This window comes from Lissotriton vulgaris, chromosome 2_1 (genome assembly GCF_964263255.1).
Source record: "Lissotriton vulgaris chromosome 2_1, aLisVul1.2, whole genome shotgun sequence".
In the NCBI taxonomy this organism is placed as follows: domain Eukaryota; kingdom Metazoa; phylum Chordata; class Amphibia; order Caudata; family Salamandridae; genus Lissotriton; species Lissotriton vulgaris.
The window spans coordinates 787,303,145-787,329,737 of record NC_141687.1 but is presented as its reverse complement, the minus strand read 5'-3'; the positions used below and the strand labels follow the sequence as shown (position 1 = coordinate 787,329,737).

The 26,593-nt window shown below is 43.7% G+C and overlaps 1 protein-coding gene across 1 annotated transcript in view; it reads left to right on the top strand.

The window, feature by feature from the left end:
* The window catches only part of LOC147731161 (dynein axonemal heavy chain 11-like), a 1,538,124-nt gene that overhangs the window by 72,515 nt on the left and 1,439,016 nt on the right, over positions 1-26,593 (top strand). The window contains exons 5-7 of the mRNA XM_086956147.1: positions 15,319-15,451; positions 15,550-15,677; positions 21,382-21,530. Of these exons, the coding sequence (XP_086812273.1) occupies positions 15,319-15,451; positions 15,550-15,677; positions 21,382-21,530 (410 nt within the window). The remainder of the gene's footprint in view (positions 1-15,318; positions 15,452-15,549; positions 15,678-21,381; positions 21,531-26,593) is intronic.

Here is a 26,593-nt window from a genome sequence, read left to right as displayed (position 1 = left end):
TAATAGATTTTTTGATAGTCAGATGAAGTAAAGTTTTTAGCAGATATGTGTACTAGCTCATTAATAGGTACCCTCTCATAAAACTTTTCCAAAGAAGCATTTTGGGTGAGCTAGTTTCTGGTTTCACATCAGAAAAAGTGTCACTTTTTCCAGAGTTGTGGCATTTAGCATAGAAGAACCTTTTTATACCACCCTCAATCTAATGGGTTAGTGGAAAGAGTCAATTATAGGTAATGTGAATGATTGCAATAGATTGCAGCCTGTAAGAAATCTCTACTCTAGTCTGTGAAATTAATGCCACTGTCACATTGGAATACATTATATACTGAGTACTATCTGCCAATTCTGATTTATGTCTAACTTGGATAAGACCGTGGGAAATTAGGAAATGTGACATGAGAAAGGTGAATAAGACAGTTGCAGTCAACATTGAGCTGCATTATAGTATGTGTGCTATTATCTCTGTTGTGCCAGGTTTGAATGAAAGCTCAAAGTAGGAGACTGCACATGTGATAAGCAGCCATGCACACTGTCAAGGGTATGCCAAATTCAGTCCACATGGAGAGGGTGAAGTGGTGAGTGAGAAATCAGTAAAGGTGAGAGGCAAATGGTGCTTCCTAGTAAGCTTGCTCATGTTTGGGATAGATGTGCTATAGCTATTGTGTCATTGACTGTTTCAGTGAAAGCATCCCAAATGAAAAACTCAGGCCCCTTTATAGACTTTAAGGTGATGCAGTTCAGAGGATGTAAAAGACTGTGCATAGAACTAATATGCTTAGGTGGTTATGTCAGGTGAAAGTAGTGATTTACCCTTCATAATGCATTATTTATGTAATAGTAATATTTTGCGACTATTATTAGAAATGCTTGTAATTGTCATAAATTATTTCAACTATTGTTTGACGTGTCACTTAAATATTTTCTATTCATTGTTGAACATGGCAGCAGATATGTTGTATCTCATGCACTTAGTCATGTGGTGCGAGATGTACCTTAGCGGTGCAATGAGAGACTTATCTTTTTTCACTGTCTCACACTGTACCCTGACCATTAGCACTGACAAGCCTCTGCCATTCTCATGGCTCATTGTGAAACTTCTGGGGGATGGACAAATAGATTGTACCACAACATTACAAAGTTCTTACCTTATGAAGACTGCCACATAACATTGTCTTGAACTTTCTTCAATATGAATTGATTTTCTTGTATATATGCACTGCCAAAAGATGGAGACCAATTCACAAAGGTAAATGTAAAGGCATACAATTCCATAGATGCAGAATTACACCTATGCCTAGATGTACATTTCTAACTAAATGCAATTCTACAACTTCAAAAGTAATGTAATTGGTTGGGTTCTATAAGACTAGTCACTTAGCAAGTATAAGTATTTGCCTAGTAGTAAACGTATATGCCTCTCTCCTCTTAGAAGAAGTGTGAGGTCAGATAGAATTCAAACTATATCAGGTAAAGCTACTACTTATAAATATACAGGCATATTTTAGGCAACTGTAATTCTAGATAAGTGGAGATCTCCATCTACACTACACAGACTAACAAAATTCCAAGAATCTTTATTTCGATCACAGATCATAAAAGATGCATTACATATGTACAAAATTAAAAAACATATTAAACAACAATGTGATCCAATAATTCAAATCATGTTAAAACAGGGTGCCGGAAGTTCAGTCATAACATTCGAGGAGTCTTATTATACAAGTCTTTTTACCCATCGGCTTCGGGTGTACCACATGGAGGTTAAAAATTTTGAGAGAGCAAAGACTACAGTGGGGGAGAGATCTGTTTTTAAAACTCTATAAGCAGTTTGAAAAGTTCTAAAACCCAGATTCCGGAGAAGAGGGACGAGCCAGTATTTCCTGCTCCTCTCATAGCCCTTGCAGAAGAAAACAACATGGGCGTCATTCTCCTTCGGATGTGCACACACTGGACAAGTTTCTATGGAGGAGCGACATGACCAGGACGCTGTGAATGATGCTAGGGGAAGAATTCCATATCTCCATTGGAAGAATAGTTTCCTCATTAATACAGGAGACATGGCATCTAAAGTACTTTCAAGATGATAAGAGTCTTTTGCTTTTAGGAACAGGTGAGTCAAGGATCCTTCTCGTGTAGCAACAATAGCTCTGGTGAGCTTCAGATCTTGGTAGGCTCTCACAAGGACCTTTTTTGGAGTCTTTGGACAGGTGTTTTAAGGGGTCCGTCCATAGTTCCGGGTAACCAATGTCCTCTAGCATTCCCTTAACATAAATCATCCACGGAATTCTCCGGGCTTTGTGCAATTGCAGGAATTCCTGTAGCTCCTCTCTGTAGTTTAAAAGATCTGGGCTGCACCACAAACGCCTCCAAAATGTCAGGGGTTTAAGGCCAAGTTCCTCCGTTATCGGTCGGATTCCCACATACAATCTAAGGGGAAGTAGTGGAGTGCTCTGAGGGAGGGCGACAATCTGTCTCAAAAAATTTATTTTCAGTTGACTGTAATTTGGACAGTTGGGTGTGTCCCCACAGCTCACCCCCGTATGCGACACCCGCACGGGCTTGGGTTTTGTAAATATGAATAATTGGGGTTAGTGGGCGATAGGGAGATTTATTCGCCAGACGCATAGTGCCACCCGCCAACTGAGCCAGTTTGATGGTCACTTTGGTCTGGTGAGACGTCCACGTTAAATGTTCGTTAAGAGTAATCCCCAAGTATTCAATAGTGTGCACACGTTCCAATTGGACTGTGCCTAGCCTAGGTGGGGCTCGGTTTTGGGGGTTAGGATTCAAAATCATGAATTTAGTTTTCTGTGGGTTAATTTCCAGTCCCCGCTCAGAGCAGAACTGTAGGAAACCGTCCAGGATGCGTTGAATGCCCATAGGGGATTTAGACAACAGCAGGGTGTCATCTGCAAACATGATTGCAGGCACCCTGCTGCCTGTCAACTTGGGGGCATCAGTGTTGGCAATCCTGTTCAGGTGGGCAACAACCCCGTTCACAAAGAGGCAAAACAGGGTTGGTGCAAGCACACAACCCTGTCTAACCCCTCTGCGAACGGGGAACCTTTCGGTTAACTTGCCACCTTTGCCACACCTCACGCGGGCATAGTTGTTGTGATGTAATCTCATCAGGATTGCCAAGATGTCGCCTGGGACGTTCAGCTCTTGCATAACTCTCCACAGCCTCGCTCTAGGTACCAAATCGAAGGCGGCACGTAGATCTACAAAAATAGTGTACAATGTACCGCCTTCGATTACAGCTGTTCTCCAATAAAGGAGATTCAGTCTAAAAATTTGGTCTATTGTCGATACACCCTGTCTAAAACCCGCTTGATAGGGAGACAGGGTGCCCATCTCCTCTATCCAGGCCTGTAGCCTGTCCAAAATCAGTCTTCCGAAGAGCTTTTGGGAAATATCGATGAGACTGATTGGACGGTAGTTGGCTGGGAGCAGAGGGGATCCCTTTTTATAAATTGGAACCACCTCTGCTCCCAGCCAAGTATCGGGAACCTCCATTCCCCCCAGAATGGCGTTAAATATTAATGTGAGATATGGGGCCCAAATCCCTGGTTCTTGCTTGAACAAATCCTCAGGCACCCCATCAAGTCCCGGGGCCTTCCCCGCAACTAGACCTGTAATAGCCTCCCTCACCTCTTTTTCAGTGAAAGGGACCCCCGTTGGTCTAGATGTCTTTATGCCACCAGCTCTATTTGGGTCCCCAGCTTCCTCAGAGTACAACGCCTCAAAGTGGCACTGCCATATCGTAGGGGCTATGTTGGGCTCTATTGCTGAGGATAAATTCTCTGTGCCATTGGCGACTAAGCGCCAAAATTTACGTGAGTCTCTAACTGTTAATGAACTGACAAGGTTTTCCCAATAGTCATTGTCCCATTCCGCCCGCGCATTCTCCAGGAGCTTTTTATAGGATCTTCTCCTGGCTTGGATTTCTTCCTTGCTATGGCGTCCTTTTATAGCAAGAACCAAATAGGCCTTAGATTCCGTACAAGTGGCATTATACCAAGACATTTTGGGGGGGGACCTTTCCTTTTCCCTGGGGATGAGAACAGGTCAAGCTCTAGGGTGTTAATTATATCTACGTGTGTTTGTGCAAGCATTCCTTTGTTAACATCATCTTGCACCTCCTTGCCTAGCCGGAAGGCCCTTTCCAGGAGCGGGATTATCCTTGCGTATAACTGCGGTATTCTATCAGGACTATTGGCCAATTTCTCCCACTTGACTTTCCTCCGATTATTTTCAAGTTGGAGCCCCGCCTTATCTTTATCCGTTCCATTGGATATGGCCTCGCGCCCTGGGAGAGAGTAAGTCAATTCCAGGGCGTTATGGTCACTGTCCATTCTTTCCTTGACCTTGAAATCAACTATTAGTGGCCACATAAACAGTTTAACCATGATATAGTCCAGTCTGGATTCGCTGCCTATTTTATTGTAAGTATTGATGCTAGGGATGTCCGATTTGCAGCGGCCATTACACGCCCTTAGACCTTGATTGAGAGTAAGGGCAGTTATCTGCAAGGCCAGGGGAGTCCAGGCCCTGAGGGGAGGAGCCACCGTCTCTGGAACAAACCAACATGAATCTTCCTCATAGGAAGGACCATCACGCAGACCAGGCAGTGGTTCGTACTGTGAATTTAAGTCACCTCCCACCAAGCAAGCAAGTTCACATGGAATGCTTTCTAGGAACACAGATAATTCATCTATGGTACCGGATTCTTTTAGCATAGGTACCGGCCTTGAGTATATGTTTATGACTAGCAGCTTCGAGGAGTCTGGCTACTCCAGTAAGACAGCCAATATATTATCTGAGGCGGTCTCTAAGCAGGTAGCGTGACAACCTAGGTCCGTTGCTACCCAGGTCGTGAGACCTCCCGACGGCCTGCCCCTTCCCCCCCACTTAGCGGGTTTGGAAAAGGAGGCGTAGCCCAGAAATGATATTTCCTCGCGCGCCCAAGTCTCTTGGAAGAGGAGTATGTTTTTGGAGCTGATGTAGGTGTCCCACTCTAAGGAGTCTATTTTATTGGCTAGGCCTGCCACGTTCCAAGAAATCACAGTTATATGAGACAATTTGGTTGTGGCAAGACCTATAATTACAGAGTTGTTAGGGTTGTGCTCCGTAGCCGCCAATTGGCTTGTGGGGGAGTGGTTCATGTCAGGTGTTATAGTAATAGGGGTCATAGTAGGGACCTCCATACATGGTTCGGGAGGCAAACTAAGCTCAGCTATGTTGATTACCCTCGTCTGTATGATCGGCACTATAGGTGTTTTAAGCTCAAACCTGGGAGGTACTAGGAGATCACCCCCTCTTCATCCGTCTGTCAGTCTACCATTTCCAGGCTACTATATCTGTTGTGAGTGGGTAGATAGGCTGGGTAATGTGTTCTGTGGGGCCCTGGGATTCCTCTCCTATATCCTCCACCCCCACCCCTCCTCCTTGTGACAGTTTCCCAGCCAGCCTCCTCCCCATACGGAAGGAAATTGTCTGTTGGTCGTCCCCTTTGCTGTTGGGGAACATTACTCTCCCTTAGGCAGTTTTCCCAATCCTCTAACAACTCTTGGTGGTGCCCCCATCTCTGGTCCTCTAAGTTATAGAGTCTCGAAGGGTAGAAAAATGAGAGAGGAAGTGGTTGAATAATACTTCCGAAATCCTCATCAGAAGCCCAGGTGCAAATGTATGCAGCTGTGTTCGGCTCTCTGAAGGTGACCAGAATGCAATCTCCCCTAATGGATTTCCTGGTATAACCCACCCACGTAGTCCTCCTGGCCATGGAGATATCACTTGTTATTCCTCTCGGGAGAGGTCTATTGATGGAAAGCCAGTTAATAACTTTATTCTTAAGTGAGGTGGTAGATTCAAAAGATGAGGGTTTTAGTTCCGGAACCCCCGCCAGCACTAAGGTATAGGGGGCTGCTTCTGGTGGGAGGTTAACAGGCTTTTGTTTACGATTGAGGTTAGATTTTTCTCCATTATGTGGTGGGTCGCCCTTGACATTAGACGGGGGCAAAGCAGTATCTTTAGACGGGCGGTTGTTTTAGGAGTGTCAGTTACTGTATGCTGGATTGGGGTTAGGGCCTTGTTGGCGTTTGGGGGTTGCAAAATGGTGTTAGGCAAGACTAGCGGAGTTTTGGGGTTTGTGGGTGGAAGCTTATTGATTATAGCTGTAGGTGGACCGTTACCCTTGTTGGACTTTGGTCCTATTCCCCCTTTTGCAGCTTGAGTTCCACTGTTGTCGATTTTCCTCGAGTCAGTAAGCTGAACAGTGGCTTTCTCAATAGAGACTAATCTAGCCTCCATCTTAATCAGTCTAGCTTCAAGGGGACTCAATAAGGACCTAAGGAGTGTGCCTATGTCCTCCAATGTGATGTCGTCGGAGGTGGTGTCCAATCGGACGGTGTTTGTAGACTGTATAAGGAGAGTTGTATTGGTAGTTCTAGGTGGAGTTGTTATTCCCGACTTCTCTAGTATAGTAGCAGAGGTGGCTCCTTTCCCCCCTTTCCCTCTCGATTGTTTAGGTTTGGGAGATTTGATCCTATTATCTTCTTTATTTTGGGCCCCCCTCTTCTTTTTTTGTATGGCCCCTTCTCTCACCCCCCTGTCTTTCTCTATGTTGGGTTCAGTGACTTTAGCTGCCTCAATATTGTCAGTTGATGTAGTTAGGGGGATGTGGGTATTGGGTAGGGCCATTAAGCTCATGTCCTCGAAGTCACTCGGAACTTCAATGGTAAGCTCTGGGTTGATAGCTGAGGTACCTGGGAGTGGGCATTCTACAGGGTCAGTTCTTCCACTAATTGGTGAACCAGATCTGCCTTCAGGGGTTCTGGCTTGGGCCATTGGGCCCATTGAGGATCTTCTTACCCAGTCTATTTCCTGAGAGATTCTTCTCTCCAGCACCTCGATTTCCTCAATCAGAAGAGAACCGGCTTTGGCAAAGTAAGTGTCAATGGGACCTTTGACTGCTCCGGCCGCGGCTAGGGAAGATGTTTTGCTTCTGGTTTCCCTGGTGCTCATTTCACTGATGGTTAAGAAGCCTAAGTGTGGCGATGGAAGAGATGGGGCCCGGACCGGACTCTCACGTACTCGAATGGCCTCAAACGGCCCGCTCTTTGCCCGGTCTTCGCCCGTGACTCCGTCCGCGCGCGTCCCGTGTTCGCGTTCGGGGGCTGGGCTAAATAGGAGGAGGTGTCGGGAAGAGGCACCAGGTGCGCGGAATGATGTTGCCGCAAGCGCTCCTGGTCCTCGCAGTCCCGCTCCGGGTCTCTGAACTTGGTTCCCTTGGTCCGAGTGGTGACTGAGCTCTCGGGCTCCCAAGTCACGTAAAGGGCACAGTTAGGCAGGCTTCAGGGCAACAGCAGAATCCTCAAAGTCCGACTACGAGCGGCTCCCGCGAAGCGGGGGCCGCGAGTCGTTAAGAGCTCGCTGGGAGGAAGGGGCGGGAAGAGGCACCAGGTGCGCGGAATGATGTTGCCGCAGGCGCTCCTGGTCCTCGCAGTCCCGCTCCGGGTCTCTGAACTTGGTTCCCTTGGTCCGAGTGGTGACTGAGCTCACGGGCTCCCAAGTCACGTAAAGGGCACAGTTAGGCAGGCTTCAGGGCAACAGCAGAATCCTCAAAGTCTGACTACGAGCGGCGCCCGCGAAGCGGGGGCCGCGAGTCGTTAAGAGCTCGCTGGGAGGAGGGGGCGGGAAGAGGCACCTGGCAGTTCAGGCTGGACTGTTTCCATGGAAGCAGGATCAAGACTGATTTGTATGTGGTTAGCTCCAAACAGGGTGGCATGGTAAGCAAAACAATTATGAATTAAACCCAGATCTGTGAAGGGGTAAATGTTTGACAATGTTCAGCATTCCATCCATCATCTTTTTGTGTTGCTGGGGAACCTACCTGAGCTGGCCAACTGGCAGCAGGAAGGGTATTCTACCACGGAGGAGTTCTGCAAGGTGCACATGGAGGGCTGCACTTTTGAGGGCCTACAGCCGCAGGCTGAGGCCCAGACAGCTGGTGACATCACCTGATCTATTGGGAGAATGGTCTCTTGTATAGCAAGCCTCAGGTTCCTGAGTCTGGGGTAACACGTATGTTGGTGATACCCCAGTGCTACAGGGCCTTTCTACTTCAGCTGACTCACGATGTATCCGTGGCAGGTCATCTAGGGCAGGACAAGACCTTTGACAGGCTTGTCTCCCACTTTTAGTGGCCCCAGCTGAGGAGGGCCTCAGATGCTTTCTGCAAGTCATGCTCTACCTGCCAGGCCAGTGGCAAGTCAGGAAGGAAGCAAAGGCTTCACTGCAACCTTTTCCTGTCATTGGCTCGCCCTTTGAAATGGTGGAAATTTACATTATTGGGCATCTGGACCCCAAAGCAGCCATGGGCAACATGTTCATCCTGGTTTTTGATGGACCATCTCATCCTGTACCTGGATGCAATCCTTCTGTAAATGGTGACTGCACCCGCAGAGTCCAGGGCACTGATGGGAATATTTACTAGGGGTGAGTGGAATTAATGGATTTTCATTCCATGAAATTCCACAGAATTTTATTAAAATTCAACGGAATTCCATGAGGGGGCAGAGTGAGCACCACAATGTATAGTGCATACCCCTATGTTTCCCTTACATAAGTATTTAAGGGCACTGAGGGGTATCCACTCCAAGACATACCTGGAGTACACTGAATTCCCCTTAGTGCCTTTATAAACTTATGTAAAGGCATCGAGGAATATGCAGTGCGCTCCAGTGCATACCCCTCGGTGCTCTTACATACACATGTAAGGGCACCGAGGGCTGTGTGCACTGCAATGGTACTTAAACATGGTTGGAAGAGTGAGTAGTCCGTCTGTGTTTAAAGGTTTAATCTGCAGTGTTTTTTTATAAATAGAGAGACTCCTCCCTCTCAGCCCTGTTTATGTACCATTGCAGTGCTGATTTAATTCCACCAGCGGAACAGTGAAATTAATTAGTAATTCCATGTTACAGGAGTAATGTGGAATTACTAAATTACTCCAATTCTGCTGGCAGGATTAAAAATTCCACCCACACTAATATTTATGTGGGACTCCCCAAGGAGATTGTGTCGGACTGTGGTACCAATGTCCGGACGGCATACATGAAGGCCATGTGGAAGGAGTATGGTGTAACCTACAGGTTCACCACTCCTTACCACCCCAAACCAATGGGCTTGTTAAGAGGTTCAACAAGACTCTCAAAGGCATAATCATAGGCCTGTCAGAGCCCTTGAGGAAGAAGGGGGGCATCCTCTTGCCATGCCTTTGTTTGAGCACAAGGGGGTTACCCACAAGGGAGTTGAAGTCATCCCCTTTGAGCTTCTGTATGGGCCTCCGATGTGAGGACCGCTCAGTTTGGTAAAGGAGGAGCGGTAGTAAACTCCCAGGAAGGCCCCCAGGATGTGGTTAGCTACATGCTGGCACTCCATACCCTGATGAAGCGCTTCTGGAAGCAAGCTAAGAAAAATCTAGAAGTCAGCCAGGAGGTCATGAAACAATGGTACGACCAGAAGGCCCCGCCGGTCGAGTTTTCAGCCTGGACAAAAAGTGCCATTGATAGAGCCTGTGGAGCCGAGGACCCTACAAGACCGTTGGTCTGGGCCGTAAGAGGTGAAAGAGCAGAAGAGTGAGGTCACCTATCTTGTGGATCTCAAAACTACCATGAACCCTTTAATGGTGTTGCACGTCAATTGCCTCAAAGTCCACTTTGATCGATCTGACTTAACCATACTCCTGGTCACAAATGATGGAGTGGAGGCGGAGAATTAACCTGTTCCCAAGCACCTTTCTCCGACATTAGGAGGATCAGTCAGTGGAGAGTGTTAGCCTCTCTCCTACGCTGACCCTAGAAAAACAGAGAGACTGCTGCCAGTTTTTGGGTCAGCTTGCCTCCTTATTCTCCCTTACTACAGGACTCACTACATGATGCACCCATAATATTGACTTAGGCGGCAGCACAACTGCTAAAAGTGATATTTACAGGTTGTCTGATAAGATCCAGCATCAAGGTGAATGTCTCCAAATTAACCCTCAAACAGCCCTTGGGCCAGTCCAGTAGTGTGAGTCCTCAAAGCTGCCCCTCCAGGTACCACAGCAGAATTTAGGTACTGTGTGGATTACTGGGCCTCAGTGCAGTCCCACTTAACGAGTTCAGACAAACCACAGGTCTCTCAGATGACTAATGCAATTGAGGGGTGAGAATCCGAAACAGTTGAGGTGGTCCATCTCCCTACAGGGAATGGACTTTACTGTTGAACCCCATTTTGGAACAGACCATGCCAATGCTAATGACCTCTCCAGGTTCTTCCACTTTAGTGAAGAGAACTCCCAAGGTCTTTGGTAGATCTCCCCATTTTCAGCATGCTTTTCCCCATACCTATTTGCCTTCAGACCTCCTTTTTCTGTTGACTTCGTTTTTGCTGGCCATAGGAAACTGCACACTTTACCACTGCTAACCAGTGCTAAAGTGCTTGTGCTCTCTCCATAAAACATGGTAGACTGGCTTATACATAATTGGCATATTTAATTTACTTGTAAGTCCCAGACACCCCTGAAGGTGACAGTATTGCGCTTTATAAATGCTGCTTGATTGATTGATTGACCGATTGATTGTAAAGCGGCACTACCTGTGCCCAGGGCCTGCAAATTAAATGCTTGTAGTGGGCCTGTAGCACTGACTGTGCCATCCACTTACGTAGCACTTTAAACATGTCTAATTTCTGACATTGAGGCCTGTGTGTGTGCAGTTTTAAACTATCATTTCATCCAGGCACACTAAACCTTTTGCCAGGCCCAAACCTTCCTTTTAAGTTCATGTAAGTCACCCCTAGGGTAGGCCTTGGACAGTCCAGAGGGCAGGGTGCAATGTTTATAAAACGTGGGACACATACATTGATGTATTATATGTCCTGGTAGTGAAAAAATCTTTTCACTTCTGCAAGGCCTACCTCTTGGAGTTACTTTATTACATTTTCTAAGCATCATTTCCCAATGGAACAGGTAGCCGGTTCATGTGTAGTGTTTGGAATTGTAATGAAAAAACCTAAATTAAGTTATAGGCGGATTATAAATTGCAATGTTGAAAATGTGACTTTTAGAAAGTTGCCATTTTCTTGCCTTAGCAATTTTCTGACTGCAGCCTGTCTCTGGATCATATTTCCGAGTGTAGGTCACAGCTTGGCTTTGTATATTCCTCCTAAATAGACACACACAATGGGGAGCTTAGGTGTGACTCGAAGGGCTATCACTGGCAGGATGAGAGGGAGGAGCTGGACCCAACCCCACTTACACTTAAATGGGTTGTGTCCTATCTCCAGGCAAAGGGGTTGCAGTCAGTCTGGAGCCAGGGCCAGGAAGGCAGGGCACCTGTGCTCTTCAAAGACATGTCCCTAGAAACGTTTCAACACTTTAAAGCACAATAGGGCAATGATACTGGACCGCATACACCAACTCTTCAGTATACTTCTGGACCTTTGGATACTCGACACTCACCCCCAGTCACAGATCTGGGTTGAACCCATTATCATTCTTTAGCTCACTTCGCCACATCAGTTCAGACCAAGCTATAAGAAAATCAGTCCTGACCCTGTCCCTCATGGGAACAGTCCAGCCCAAACTTCCAAGTCAGGTCTTCCCTGAACCGGAAACAAGCATCCTAGTGAATACTCTGCCAGGAAGAATAGCTAGTGTGCTGCTAAAAGAATGGCCGCTTTGCTGGACTGCTGCTCTGAAGGACTGGTGCCCTGCTGTACTGACCTGCTGCCCTATTGCCTGGTTGAGAAAGACTGGACCTGCATCTCTTGAACCCAAAACCCAGACTGACTCCTTGGGCTAGTAGGCTTGCCTCCAGATCTGAAGCCTCATGAAGATAACACGCTTTCAAAAACCTTGCACTTGCACCTACCATCTGTGAGTCTACTCTGCCAAGTGTTGCCACCCCAGTCCTGGACTGGGCTGAAGGTGCTATGCCTGCCTCTGTGGATCCAGCTGACCCAATTTATCTCCTTTGTTGCACATCCCTGTGCAGAACCGACACATCTCCCCTGCTGCGTAGATTAGAACTGTTGTCAAAGACCCGCATTGCCACTGCAGCCAGAAATGTCTTCAGAGCTGAGGCTGTGTGATGCATCCTCGGCCCAGGCCCTCGTATCCTTCGTCGACGATAGTCTTGATTATGGCCTCGCAGCTCCACTGAACTGATGTATCACCTTGACTGTGCAATAAATCCTCGATGCCGGACTTTGCATCACAAACCCCGTCTAGAGGATCCTCGATGACAATGCAGGCCCTCGAATCACAGCCTTGCTGCATCGCTGATCTGATGAATCACTTCATCTGTGCAACGCATCTTCGAACCCAATCCTCGCAACGTCGGGTACTTTGTTCAGTGGGCCTAACTGGGCCCCTGTAGCCGGCCTGCACTCCATCACGGTCAGTCTGAACTTGTGACTTTTTCCTGGTCTGGCATGCCCAGATCTCCACAGTTGGTGCTTTGAAATGAATAAAATTCAATGTAGGGAACTGGAGGTATCCAGCTCTGGAAATAATAAAAACTTTCTAGAGCTTAAAAACCAATAGCGCCAAAGTGGGACATCTTTTCGGGACAGGGACTAAGTCAAAGTTTAAGGCCAACCCCGATGAAACCCTGGTCAGCAACACTAAGCGGGAGGCTTTTACTTTCACACTTAGAAACTTTTCTGGAGGATTTTCTCTCTACGTCGAGTGGGCCTCTCCAGCAGGCTGGATTTGCAGCAGTTTCATCGGCTTGGTTCAGCGGTAGCCCTCGGCCAACTCCTGGAAGTCTTGAGCTCCAGAGTTTTCTGTGAGATGAACCTGAAATCCAGGCCGGGTCACGGTTCAACATAGTTGGCTTGACTCATGACGCTGGGTCAGTCAATCTGTTGGAGCTTCTTCACAAATGTTCTCCAAACTTCAGGAAGTGCTTCCTGAAGCTCCCTTTGGGGGTTCAAAGTGTCCACAAACAAAATCCAAGGTTCCAGAGTCAATGAATTGCTCCTCGGGCACTGAAGCCACAGTTCCCACAATGCAGTCCAGCTGAGGTGGTCAGCTGGCTTATTCTTGCTGGAGATGATGCAGGTGGAGATCTTTTTACCTGTTACTTTTAGGGAGCCCACTCCTTATCTTTTTAAAACGAGGCACTGTCCTTAGGGCTGTAGTTCCTTAGCGTGCAGTAGGTGCAGTCATTCCAAGTGCAGTCCTCTTGATGCAGGCCAGGTTTCCAGCAGAGCAGTCCTTCTTCTTCTTGTAGTTTCAGGCAGGGGATTTGAATTGCTATGCAGCTGTACCATATTTATACAGTGTTCTGTTGTGACAAGCGGAGGAGGCACACCTGACAAAAGGGGTACAGCTTGCCTCTCAAAAGTATGACAGTTTCCTCCAAAGTGTGGCATATTCTTGTCTCACAAAGCACTATACTTTAAAATTTCAAGATGTAGAATCTTTCTCCTTGGGGTTAAGATCTGGCTAAGCCAACCTACTGGTGTGGGCCATTTCCCTAAACATTCCTCTTCCAGATCTCCTATGGATTCCATTCTTGGCGCTTGCATCTGGCTGGGTGGTCCAGGAAGAGGCGATAGCCCTGGTTTCCAGCCTTACTGTCCTGCTCTCTTTGCAGATCAGTTTGTTTACCCAGCCCCCTTCCTGGCCTATTCTCTGCAGCTGAAGATTCTCCCCACCAGATAACCTCTGCCTCTATGCGGGCCACTTATCACCTCATCAAAGCAGTTTGGCTCAGCCTGGCAAGACTTGCCAATCAGAAGAGGATGCTAGGAGGCTGGATTTTGGCTCACAGAAAAGAAGTTTAGAACGTCTTTTCTTTACAAGTTACGATAAATTGAACAGTGACAAGTTGTTGGAGTTATTATTACCAATCTTTTAAGTCCTTGAAATATCATTTTAGCTCACCCTTTTCAATATTTATGCCTTATTAAAGTATTCCCATTTTAGCCTATTGAGCTAAAATGCTACAATGAGGAAAACATTTGTTTTAGTTTTTCTCACCAGGGCATATAAAGGATCTTTTAAAATACCACTACTTATTTTTTTGTACGTGCCACCCTACCATGGGGGAGCCTAGGGTAGACCTTAGTGGTTACATATGTAAAAATAAGGTAGTTTAATACTTTAGTACCTTAAAATCCGAAGTCGGACTTGCATACAATTTCAATTAAAAAGAAGCTTGCAAAGCAGGGCTGGCTTTTAAAATGACAGCAGGCAGCACAGCAGTGCACACTTAAGTGCATTGAATCGGTTGGGCCTCTGAACCTACATGCCCTACCATATACTAGGGTTTACAGGTAGGTTGTCAGTACCAATTATAATTACACCTAATTACCGTATACCTTTTAATTAAGGCTCCCTATTTCGGTTTTTTAACTATTTTTACAGATAAATACAGACAGAAAACAGTTATTTTCTTGACTGTATTTATTTTTAAATGTGAATAAAAACGTAAATTGGGTTGCTTTTTGAGTAATTCTAACTACTCTCTGTCTTGACTGCCAGGCCAATAGCTGTGTGGATTGATAGGGGCTAAAAAATAAAGACTTTTGGTATAGAGGCTTTAACAGCAGTAGATATGCACATGGTTGATACCGAAATGTGCATATTTTCTTATAAGTGCAATGATTTATCTTCCGCGGGTGTTTACAGCATTAAAACCTAATAGGCATTCAAGCATGAGTGCATATTTACTGGTTAAATATATGCAGAAATATACTAATTTCAGCTTCATTTTCCACGAAACCCAAAACAAATATGGATAAATGCAGATAAAATTAGCAAAAAATAAATACGGATAAATACAGATGGAAATATCAAAAAATTCAATACCATAAAACCGGGAGCCCTACTTTTAATCAGAGCACTGGCCCTGGGCCTGGTTAGCAGAGCCCGAGGCACAGTCAGAGTTAGTTACCACCAGTCAAAAATGGAGGTGGTCAGTGCAAAAGGATGACTTTCGCATACATCTGCTACCTGAACAATGCTTCAGCTCATCTTCCTTTCACTACTTTTAACAGTTAAGAGTAAAGTTCTCAGTCATTGTCATTAGGTTTGTGAATAGGGGTGGCAGTGCTCTGACATGCCAATGAAATTTCAATATTTACAGTTGTAAAATAGTTCAGTGTTTCTACTGATTTTGAGAATAATAACAAATGCGGAACCTAAAACCAAAGAACAGTGTCAACGATGTTTAATCTGAAGTGCAGGTTGATTTGTAATTATGTTGATGTTTATTTAATAAGACATGGTTTATATTGAGTAAAATGTGTTTTTGTTACATTTTACAGATTTTGAAAACACTGCACAAGACCTACGCCAAGATGAAGCTAAGGCCCCTCTGGAATGATATCAACCCCAAGGCTGTGACAACAGATGAGCTTTTTGGATTTCTTCATCCTTCAACGCGAGAATGGAAAGATGGTATTTTTTTCACGTATTGGAAATTCGCTATTTAAATTTATGTGTGCTTGTTTCTAGAACAGGGTTAAAAATCTGCCTTTGTTGCTTTGTGTTTGTAGGCTTGTTTTCATCCATGATGAGGGAACTTTCCGCCATATCTCACGATGGACCAAAATGGATTGTACTGGATGGTGATATTGATCCTATGTGGATTGAGTCACTGAATACTGTAATGGATGACAACAAGGTACGTAGGAATATGTTTTCCTTTAATTTGTTAGTAGAGGACACCATTTTTTATAATCCACATTATTGATTATTTTTTTTACTTTAGAAAAGACGCTTTACTGAATACAATTTAAATAAATCCTCTTTCTTGTGTTTAATACGGTGGTCGTTAGAGAACAATGTTCTAAAAAATGTTAAAATGTAATCGCTTTATTTCTTCTACAATTTATTGATGAAGCATTTCTTAGGTGACTATCTGCCAGCACATACATAAAACTAAGAGCAAAGAACATAATGAACCTAGATAACAGGTGGGGGATAGACAGGGACCCCATTATGGAATGACAAATTCAACTGTGTAGCGTAGCCTCTCTGAATGGGGTCTTTCCAGCTCTGGAATTGATGAATAGTGAGAAAACAGATGCCCATTTTCAGGCACTTACTAAGACCAGTGGGGACTCTGTGATTTATGGCAGAAAACTGACCTGCATGCTTCTGAGCTCTCATTTTTTTCAAGATTGGACAAGTTCCCAGTTAAAGTGGAAGTTATGGGCTTATTGTTGGAAACAAAGGGACTTATTAACAAGCCCTGCCAGTGCATCACTATTTGTGATGGTCCCGCAGTGCATTTTGCTGCCCCATATTTACAAGAACAGGTAAAGCCACCCTGCATGGCTTTACCTGTCCTTGTAAATACGGACCCTTTGCATGCAGCACTTTGCGTGAAGGGGGCGTTCTGTGGGTGTTCCGACACAACACCAATGGAACCTGACACATTTCCAGATTTTTAAGAAATTGTAAACCTGGAACTGCGTCTGAATGCTACGGAGTCACAACAAGGAGAAATGTAATAATTTCTCCTCGTTTTTTTCCTCTTGTATGCATGACATTTTGCAAGTTCTACGTGTGCTAATGCAGCACAAACAGGAGTTGAAAAATTCCATTTCAGATTGTTCATGTGCAGGAAGGAACACCTTCCTGCACATAAACAATCATCCCCTTGACGAGGGATTCCTTGTACCAAGGTGCAAGGGTGCCTGCATCAGCGCATTGCAGCAAATTGTGCACCAGTTGAGGGAAGAGCAAAGGGATCCGTATATCCTTGTTGATATGACGCATCTCTGTGCTTTGAAAGTGCTGCAGTGTGGTGCAGCCAAAGGGCTTGTGGTGCCACTCTGCGGCACTTTCTTGTAAATGAGGCCCTAAATATCTATGCAGAACCCTGACTGCCAGCCTGCTACAATGACTGTATGCTGGCGCAAGCCACTCATCTGTATCCAGTTGTGATGCGCATTTAGGGTGGGAGGCTTTTAAAGTTATGATGCATGAAGTCTGCTTCAAGACAGTTGTGGGTGCTAGGATTGTCAATAATAGCGAGATGACAAAATGTTGAGGGTGTTTTGCACACCCTGGAAATTAAATGTGCAATGTACTCTAAGATGAATGCTGAGCTCATAGAAGCTAAATATCATCATGTGATGCACCTGTATATATTGAGATGTCCTTAGTTCCTAATTTGAGCAGATGGTTGTCAGTGCATTCTACTAGCACTAATTTTTGAGGACTGGCACTGATTTTTCTGCATTACACATGTACCAAGTGCAAGAGAGGGAAAACATACAAAGTGGAAAGACGGAGGAAGAGAAAGACAGAAAAACCATCACAAAGAGGGAAAGCAGTAACCTCCAAGTATGAGATGAAGGGGCAGGAAGTATCTAGTGATGGATTAAAGAGGCATGAGGTGGATTCAAGACTAAGCAGCCTTGTGGTTGGGTGGGCTAACATTTAATTGCACCAGCCATGGACTTCTGAGCAGAGCTTTGGGTACCGACACTCATTCTTGTAGACATTATGCACTGGATGTCTTGAATTCCACTCGTGCGCATTCTACCATTATGAAGTGGGGCAAAACGTTTGAAAACGTCTTGTGTGGCTCATGCATACCGGCTTTAAATGATACAAACTGACTAACCTAGCTGTTCTGAGTGGGATTGACAGTAGTATTGTACCTAAGCTGCGATCATTGCCATTTGTCACTGCACCCATGATTAGAAAGGCTATCTTGATGCCAAGTAGGGGTAAGAATTCCAGTTTAGATGGATTTTCAATAGAATTTTATTACACATATGTGGGAATTCTCATACCATGGCTTGTTGACTTCTACAGCTCTGGTAAACAGAAAAGACCCCACATCCAACAACAAGGGATACTGAACTGATGGTGATCTTCGAACCTAACAGGTCCACCATAACATTAATGACAAAATGTGTGTAAAGGTTGTAGTCGGTAGAGTTCTAACTATATTAACATCATTAGTGCACCCTGATCAGACTGGTTAGTTTATTCCACCTAATATTGAGTGCCAATGCTGATAGTCTATTATCTTCGATAGGCACACTTAGGGGCTGATTAGGATGGAGGACTTTCCGCATCCTCCAGGCCGGCGGAAGCCACCGCCGGCCCGGAGGATGCGGAAAATCCTCTGCGGACCCACCAAGACCCACCGCCACATTAGGATGGCTGGTGGGTCCTGGTTTCCGTCCGCAGCTTTTCCGCCGCGGCTGGCTTACAACCGCGGCGGAAAAGCACTAATATGGTGACGGTGTCTCTCAGACACCGTCAGCCAGATTAGGATGTGCTTGGAAACATGCTTTTCCGCGGCGGCTTTTCCGCCGTGGAAAAGCATGTGGAACTTCACTGCGGGGGCCCGTTGCGGGCCCCATAGGTGAAGGGGGGGTGGGGGGTGCACATGGGGGGTACCTATGGTACCCCCCAGCATTTGTATGCAGTAAGCAGCAGGCACCGCGCGGTGCCTGCCACTTACTGCATACAAATGCAATGCATGCATTTTTAACATTGCTGCGGGTGCAGCTTGAAGCCGCACCCGCAGCAATGTTAAAAATAGAAGATGTGACCGCCAGGGTGACGGTCACATCCTAATTGCACAGGAGGGAACTCCGCAGCCCATGCGGAGGTTCCCTCCTACTCAGGGGTCGCGGACGGACGCACGTCCGTCCGCGATCCTAATGACCCCTATGTCTGGAAGTCTTTCCAATAGACTGGTCTGCTTATACATACAGATACAGCCCACATACATGGATAGTAAGATTCAGCACAGGGAGAATTATATCATCCCAAAGGCCTGTTTAATGCAGCACCGTCCAAGGCTGCCCACTGCTGTCTCTTTAGGTCATATTGTGATGGCGCCGTTAGTCTATATGCTTGTCATGAGGGATATGACACAAACAAAATCTAGAGGGTGGTCAAGGTTTATGCAGATGATATGCTTCTCTACATTTGTGACCCTGTGAGGGATCTCTCCTCACTTAAGAAAGTGTTTGAAACCTCTGGCCTGTTGTCTGTGATCTGAGGTTATTAGATCAACTCATGCTTGATCCTCATTAGGGTGATGTTGAACCTGGATGAGAAGGATGCCCCATCCACTCCACTAATACCCTTGATACTTAAATATCCAAGTTTAAGGCTCAACATTCTGTGATTCGAGGTGAATCGTTTAATCTCCTATTTATAAAAAATCTGACCCTCTTTAATACAAAATGTTGCTTATGTAAAGTGTTTTAACCCCTTCGATGCTGATGACGAGCTCAGCTCGTCATCAGCCACGGGGGGCGTGTGCGGATGACGAGCTGAGCTCTTCATCTAACGCGGCTTTTTTAAAAAAGCCACGTAGCGGAAAAATTACCGCCGCAGCGATGAGGTTAATGCCCTTTGGCCAATAAGGCACTGTATACAAACTATTAAAAGAAATAATGAAATAAGTATTGTAATGATTGTTTATTCTCATAAAAAGCTGGCAGAAAGTTTGTGGTGGGACTGATATACTTTATATAATTAGTTGTAATACATGTTGTTACATAAATGCTTCCTCAGCAGCGATGCATAACTCTTACATGTGTTTTAATTATTGTCATACATTTAACAGTGGTATTCAGACGCATTTATAAATTTAAAAAGAAAATATCCGAGCATTAGAATCACACAAAACGAACTGTGAGAATCTGTACCTGAGTGGAGGCTTTTTACTTGAATATTCAATGTTAACTCCCAACACCATTATTTTGCCATTTACTTTTGAAAAGATCAATAGGACTCCCATCCATTATGAGTTTTCTCCAGTCCCAGTTCTGAAAGATGCAATATTAACAGCCGCGGTCGGCAGTAGGAGTTCCTGCAGGGCGGTGACGTGGGGAGGGGGAGGGACAGGGTGGGGGGTAGTTTTGTATGGATTATGGAGTTTAACAGATAAGTAAACATATAAATAAATAAAACGAATTTCATTGTGCGCACTGCATCGCATTTGGTGATTTGATTGAGAGGCAAGCGCTGCCCATGTGTAAAAAAAAGTGGCACTCCGGCAGCGCAAGCCTCTCATAAATAAGCCCCTAAATCTGCTAGATATAATTTATGATTTGCAACTCTTAACAAATCGATCCATAGTATATTAGGTCAATTGAAGGAATCATGGTGGGGAAATAATGGGGCACATGCATCAAGCGATTTTGGAATCGCAAACTAAAAGAATCGCAAAATTCGGCCATTTGCGATTCCAAAATCACTTTTTGGGATGCATCATTTATTTTACATTTATTGCAATTTAAGAAATCGCAATTTTTTGCGATTTCTCAAATTGCGATAGCATTTAAGAAATCGCAAATTTTGCGATTTCTTAAATGCTATGCATGACTAATTTTAATTTGCGAATTCACGATTAGGAAGGGGAAAATTACCATGAAGTGAACCTTCATGGTAATTTGCGAAAAGTTTCAAAAATGCAAAAAAAGCATTTTTGAAACTTACATTTTACACACACACATGCCCTTGGGACATGTGTGTGAGTAAAATGTACTTACATGACATTCCAGGGGTGCAGGCGGGGTCCTTTGGACCCCCCCCTGCACTCTTGAAATTGCATTCTCATTTTGCGATTCCTTAATTGCGAATTCGCAAAATGAGAATGCCTTCCCATTGATTCCTATGGGCCTCTTGGCCCATAGGAATCAATGTAAAGCGATTCCTTATTTGCGATTCGCAATTAAGGAATCGCAAATAAGGAAAATTAGGAAATCGCAAAAACTTTTGCAATTTTTTGATGCATAGGAATTTGCGATTCCTAAATTGCGATTCCTTAATTTTCGCAATTTAGGAATCGCAAATTCCTACAATGATGCATGTGGGCCAATGTGTAATAAACTTAAGAAAGCCCCTGAGAGCCGCCAGCAAGGCTACAATCAAGGGAAAAATTAACTGATGGAAAGCAAATAGATTTGTCAACTTCTACCCCAAGCGCTACAAAACGTAATTGTAAACCATTGATTAATTAAACAAAATCTATATTTTGTGCATTAATATGTGATTATATTCAGGGTTAAAATTGTATGTTTAATGATTGAATAGAATTAAACCACATAATATTGAAAGTGTCTGCATTTTCTTTTTTTTTATTATTACTATTATTATCATGATTATTATGTTTGTTAATAGTAGGGATTTTATCACTGTTATCGATGAAATTATTATTATTAACACTACTATTAATATTATTAATATTGTTACGATTATTATTCTATTTATTGTTATTATTATCATTATTAGTGTTGCCACATGAAGGATGCAGACCCACATGCAGATGAAATTTCCTAATGGAAGTATGTTACTTTTCAAGGTGTTTTGTGTTCTTATGGTGAAGTGCTTTCCTTGTACAGGTATTAACACTCGCCAGCAATGAGCGGATATCATTAACTCCTTCAATGCGACTCCTCTTTGAAATCAGTCATCTTCGTGCAGCAACTCCCGCCACCGTTTCCAGGGCAGGAATACTCTACGTGAATACACAGGACCTGGGGTGGAGTCCGTAAGTGTCTGAAGCCTTAATATTCAACCCGCATTTAGATAAGTTTAATAGTGCTATCTTTACCTGGTATCAAGCTCAACTCTCCCCCACCCTCCCCCACAAGGTTTCTATGCCATATCTCCCAAAACTGTTGTCCTATAGAAAGATTAGGACGTGCATCCAACTCAAACCAATTGACCATAATCCTTCGTCTCAGAGATGGACTAATGTCAAACCCCTTCTCTGATGAGTACACTGACTATTACATGAAATCATTCTGCCTACTTTCCCAGCACAAGTAGTTAGAACATGTTTCTCACACTGAAGAGGTTCCACTTGGTCATGTATCCTTATACATGCAAATATCATGTCTTTTATGTGTATGTAAATGTCTTGGTTTATAAGATTTAGCTATTCCTTTAATTACTAGTAAGTAGCGGTTTGTGGAATTGTGTATGTTTTTTTTCTGAAATTACTTGAAATGTGTTTTGTCCTTATCACAAGTTAACATTTCACATAAGTTAATATCATATTTAAAAAAAGTCACATTAATTACTAGCAGGAAACTTCATTGAGGTATACTCTGTGTGAGCCACTGTCCCTTGGCTGTAAAATATGCAAATTGTGTAATGCTAAATTCAGGAAAAATGTCATGATTTTCGTGTAATAGGAAATGTACAAATTTCTTGAATTTCATCAGCATAATTCTAATGTTGGCCAACCCTACTCTTAAAATCATAAAGCTGATCTCTCATTTTATATTTGCCCTGAGAATCTTTATCAAATTACACTCTAGCATTGTACTACCTTTTAACAGGGCAGATTCTATGTTTTAGATGATATATTTAATGTGGTGTTTGAAGGGGATAGGAAGGGGAGTCAGCAATGGTGATTCTGCTAGATCATTGAGTCCACTTCATCATAGGTTTCCCATAGAATTCTAAGAAAGGGATCATTCATAAAAAAGTGCCTATTTTTCTAGGGTATACTGCATATTGTCTATTTTTTGTCTTCTGTAACCAGAACCTTATTCACAGTGACCAAGAGCTATTTTTATTAATTTTATTTTATTATTTACACTTTATGTGGAGACAGCTAACAGTGATTTTTTTGGCCCACATATAAATTAAAAAGGTAGGAATTTCTTGTCTATGTCAGGACAACATATTTCAAACATTAACATATTACTCATAGTGTAAATCACTCCCTTTCCAAAGGAGGGTATACTTGTTAATAATATAGAGGTGCTGCAGATCATCATGTTAGGGAATGTCCTGGTCTGAATTAAACACACATGTTCTTCATATCTTACAGTGGTTTTCACTTTTTGTTAGTGAAATGCTTCTGGTCTTATTATTATTGTTTTATCAGTGTCCAAACTTGAGAAAAGTATGTGTAAAAGTAAAGTAGTTCAAATATTTAGCAATTTGTCCTGTATTAACTCTGTATAAGTGTTTACAGTATGTCTAAGGTTAATGTGGGTTGTTTAGGTTTTAATTCTGCAACATATGTTTATGATTAGAGAATATTTCATTTCATGCCAAAAATGTCTCAGAGAAGATACCACGGTCGTAGGCGTGAGATAAAGATCGGGCAAATGTTGTGGCAACATAACCTACACGTGTCTCTCATTATTATTTATTTGTCCTTTTTAAAATGCACAAAATACATTTCACCAATGCATTTTAATTTGTGCATTTGCGTTGTCACAACCGTTCTGTTGTAAAAAGGCCAATTTTATTTGGGACTCTCTTCTCAGGTGACACAGGTACTATGATATTAACAAGCATTACAAAAGCCAAATACGTCTGGCGTATTAGTGAAAGTACCTGGATGTGTTTATCCATGCAGACACTCATACTTCTGACCTTGTATCTAGTCATTCATCACCCATGCACTTGGTCACCTATCCTTGCACTCGTGCATCTGTTTATTAACTCATTGACTTATTATTACATTCATCCATTTACCCACATACAAACTCACCAATCAATGAATAGGCACATTCAATCATCATGCAGCCCTATCAGATTTTCCACTAGTTTGTAAGAGTTGTGAGAGTGCTTCCAGTAGTGTGTGACTACTAGCCTTTGAGAAATTAGATTTTTTTCTGGTAGAGTGCTACTGTTACTGTGACATGGCTGTGTATGTGCTGTTGGGATTTGACACAGATACTTTTCGAGAGATGATAGATGAGTTGTTAAAAGTGAGTGCTGTTAGAGTGCTCTCACTAGTGTGCACTGCTGCTCTGTAAGGAGAAGGAAAGTTGTTGGTAGTGTAGTGTAGTTCCTATATTCCCAATAGGCTCTGCACATTGGAATACTATATACTGTAGTTTAGACGTAGGACTGAGGTCGACTAGGTCTCTACCGAATATATTAAACTTAATAGTGAGTGCCAGCTAGCTCAGAGGTCACTAGAAACTTTCTCGAATAAACAAGAAGGGATTAGTTTCTGACAACCGCATAAACATGACAACTTTGTTTCCCAAGAATAAGAAATCAAATCTCTAGAGTCGCGGAAACAATAGATAACTATTTTACTCAGTCAATTGTGCATGCTTCGTTTCACCAGAGATGCAGAGAAATAGAGAGTCGGGCGTTTTCAATAAAAATATTTATTGAACAGTCTTCTTTCTCAAGCATTGGAAATGAACTGCTACAATTATAATACTGGTTATAAAGTACAAGGCATATAATACACACATATTATAAAGTAGTACTGTAAAAGCATGATATGGTTTCTAAGCCATAAAGTGCATAAAATGTATAACATACATACAGTAATAAATAATGACTAAAAGTACTCAACTGGTGCTTCTAAAATACGCCTACCCCGATGTACCAAACCTAAGTCTAGTACGAAGGAAGAAGTAAGTGAGGAATAGCCTAAGTTTAGTAGTTCTCTGCCAGGGATCTATTCCAAGAATTTTCTAAGAGGTCTAATCAGCTCCGTACCTTGGTTTTAAAATGAAGGAGGTCTTGTATCTCTCTCTCAGGACTCGATTTCCCAGATACCCGCAAGGGTAAGCCGGACGCACTAGAGCTGGATTTCTCAGCAAGAGAAAAGACAGCGTCTCTCTCAGTGCGTCAGTTGGAGGGTCGGCTTCCTTCGGCACTTGCTGCTGCAGGGCATTGGGCAAGTAGATAGTCGATCTGCTCCAAACCACTGTGTGTTTTTCTGGGCAAACCTAGGCATATTTATACTTTGAAGGTGCCGAGTTTGACGCATGTTTGGACTTAATAACGTCACTCAAAGGCTAAATTCTTGGAAAACGCCAGGAGTTCTTGGAGAACTTAATATTCAAGCAGGGGGAAGTCCCTAGCTGCTGAAGGCAGGTTTTTCCAAGAAATTGTTGTTGATTCTCGGAACTTAGTGGAAGTAGCCATGCCGTATTTGGGCTGTATGGCTTAGGCCAAATATGGTAGTGATTTCTATGCCTATATAAGGATATGATAAAGTATACCTATATAAGGGCATGAATCGTGAAAATTACACTAGGGTCCTAGATTCATTTACAACAGTAGTATGTGACGACTAGTCTGTGAGGGTTGTGAGAGTGCATCTGGTAATATCCTCGTTCTACTCTGGTGAGTGTTGGACTGCAGTTGGTAGGGAGTGAAAAACTGTTAGTATATGAGGGGTGCAAGAATGCTTCTGGTATTGTGTGACAGGTTCTCTGTTGGGGTGTCAGAGAGTGCCCCTGGTAGAGTGTGAAAGCTAGTCTGTGATGGGCGTGAGTGCTTGAAATGACTTTGTAGCAATAATTCATAAGTAATGTCCTTTCCCGGTGCCTGTGAGCCTTGACAGTTTGTTTCTCCAATGAGACTATCCAAGGATTGATTTGGGATTAATGACCCAGGGTGTCCATTTATTTACAATCCATACCCCTTACTAATTGACTGCTGGCTCAACCCACCAACTTTTCCCTGAAAGGATCACTGATTCCCACATCATGTGCACAACTCGTTGTGTTTATTGTTGTCACCAAGTATCATAAACACCAGTGAACAGTCTCAGCCCTCCCCTACTCACATTCCTTAGTGCTTGCAGACTTTTTTCTCTAACTACTATTCCTAAATAGCAGCTAGTGCAACAACCCCAATGCCCCTTCAATCACCCTGCGTGCACAGATAGGGTGTATGTGCAGCAAAGCACTCTTGATGCACAGGGCACATGGGAAGTACAGTGAGCTTGACAAGAGCAGCTGGTTTGCCATCAAGCTGGTTTGCTCTGTTGCTAATGTGCTGACGAGCACATAATGGAACATACATGTAAGAGAGACATGCTCATACATTACATATACCAGCATAGAGAAACATGGACCCAAGTCAACACTGTCATCATCCACTGGGATTGAAGGACAGCAGCTTTGGAAGTTTAGCAGCAGTGAAAACAACACATATTGTAATCACCACAGAGAGAGAGAGGAATGGAACACTTAACCATGGCCTAGCCATTTGTCTGTTGCAGCACACATTGACCAGCAGCCCACTTCATAAGCTGCTGCATCATTACATGTGGACACCTCTGCCATCATAGGAGTAGGGAATCTACAGCATGCAATGCTGTGTTGTACCAACCCTCCTACTGGCACTCATGGCATGCCACGCTACTGCTGTTTTTAGAGCAGCTGAAACTGCAACTGTTGGGGCTTGCTGTGTCACAGCAGTGGTCAGTGGAGGATATGGACAGTTCCTGTCCTGGTTTCTAATGGGATAGAGGGCTTTGACTACGTACCTCCATTGCAGTTCATCCATTGCAGTTCACATGGTTAGAACTGTTTTGGGGCATGGGTTCCTGGGAAATAAGAGATGTGTGGTCCAATTGTAACATTTGGAGTTTTTTGCCACTGGCATCCTGGGGTTACATTTCTTTTAGACCCAAATTGAGCACCAATTGCATTTTTTGGCACTTGTCCCTCAGCAAAGCGAGGCAGAACAATCCAAGGCTTACAAACTACTAAATAGCACTTAGTAGATCATTGTCCGGCTGGTGCTCAGTTTTAAAAGAAAAAGTACTTTCATTTATGCACAACTAAATGTTAAACATAAAATTGATTATGTACAAAATTCAAAAGAAAC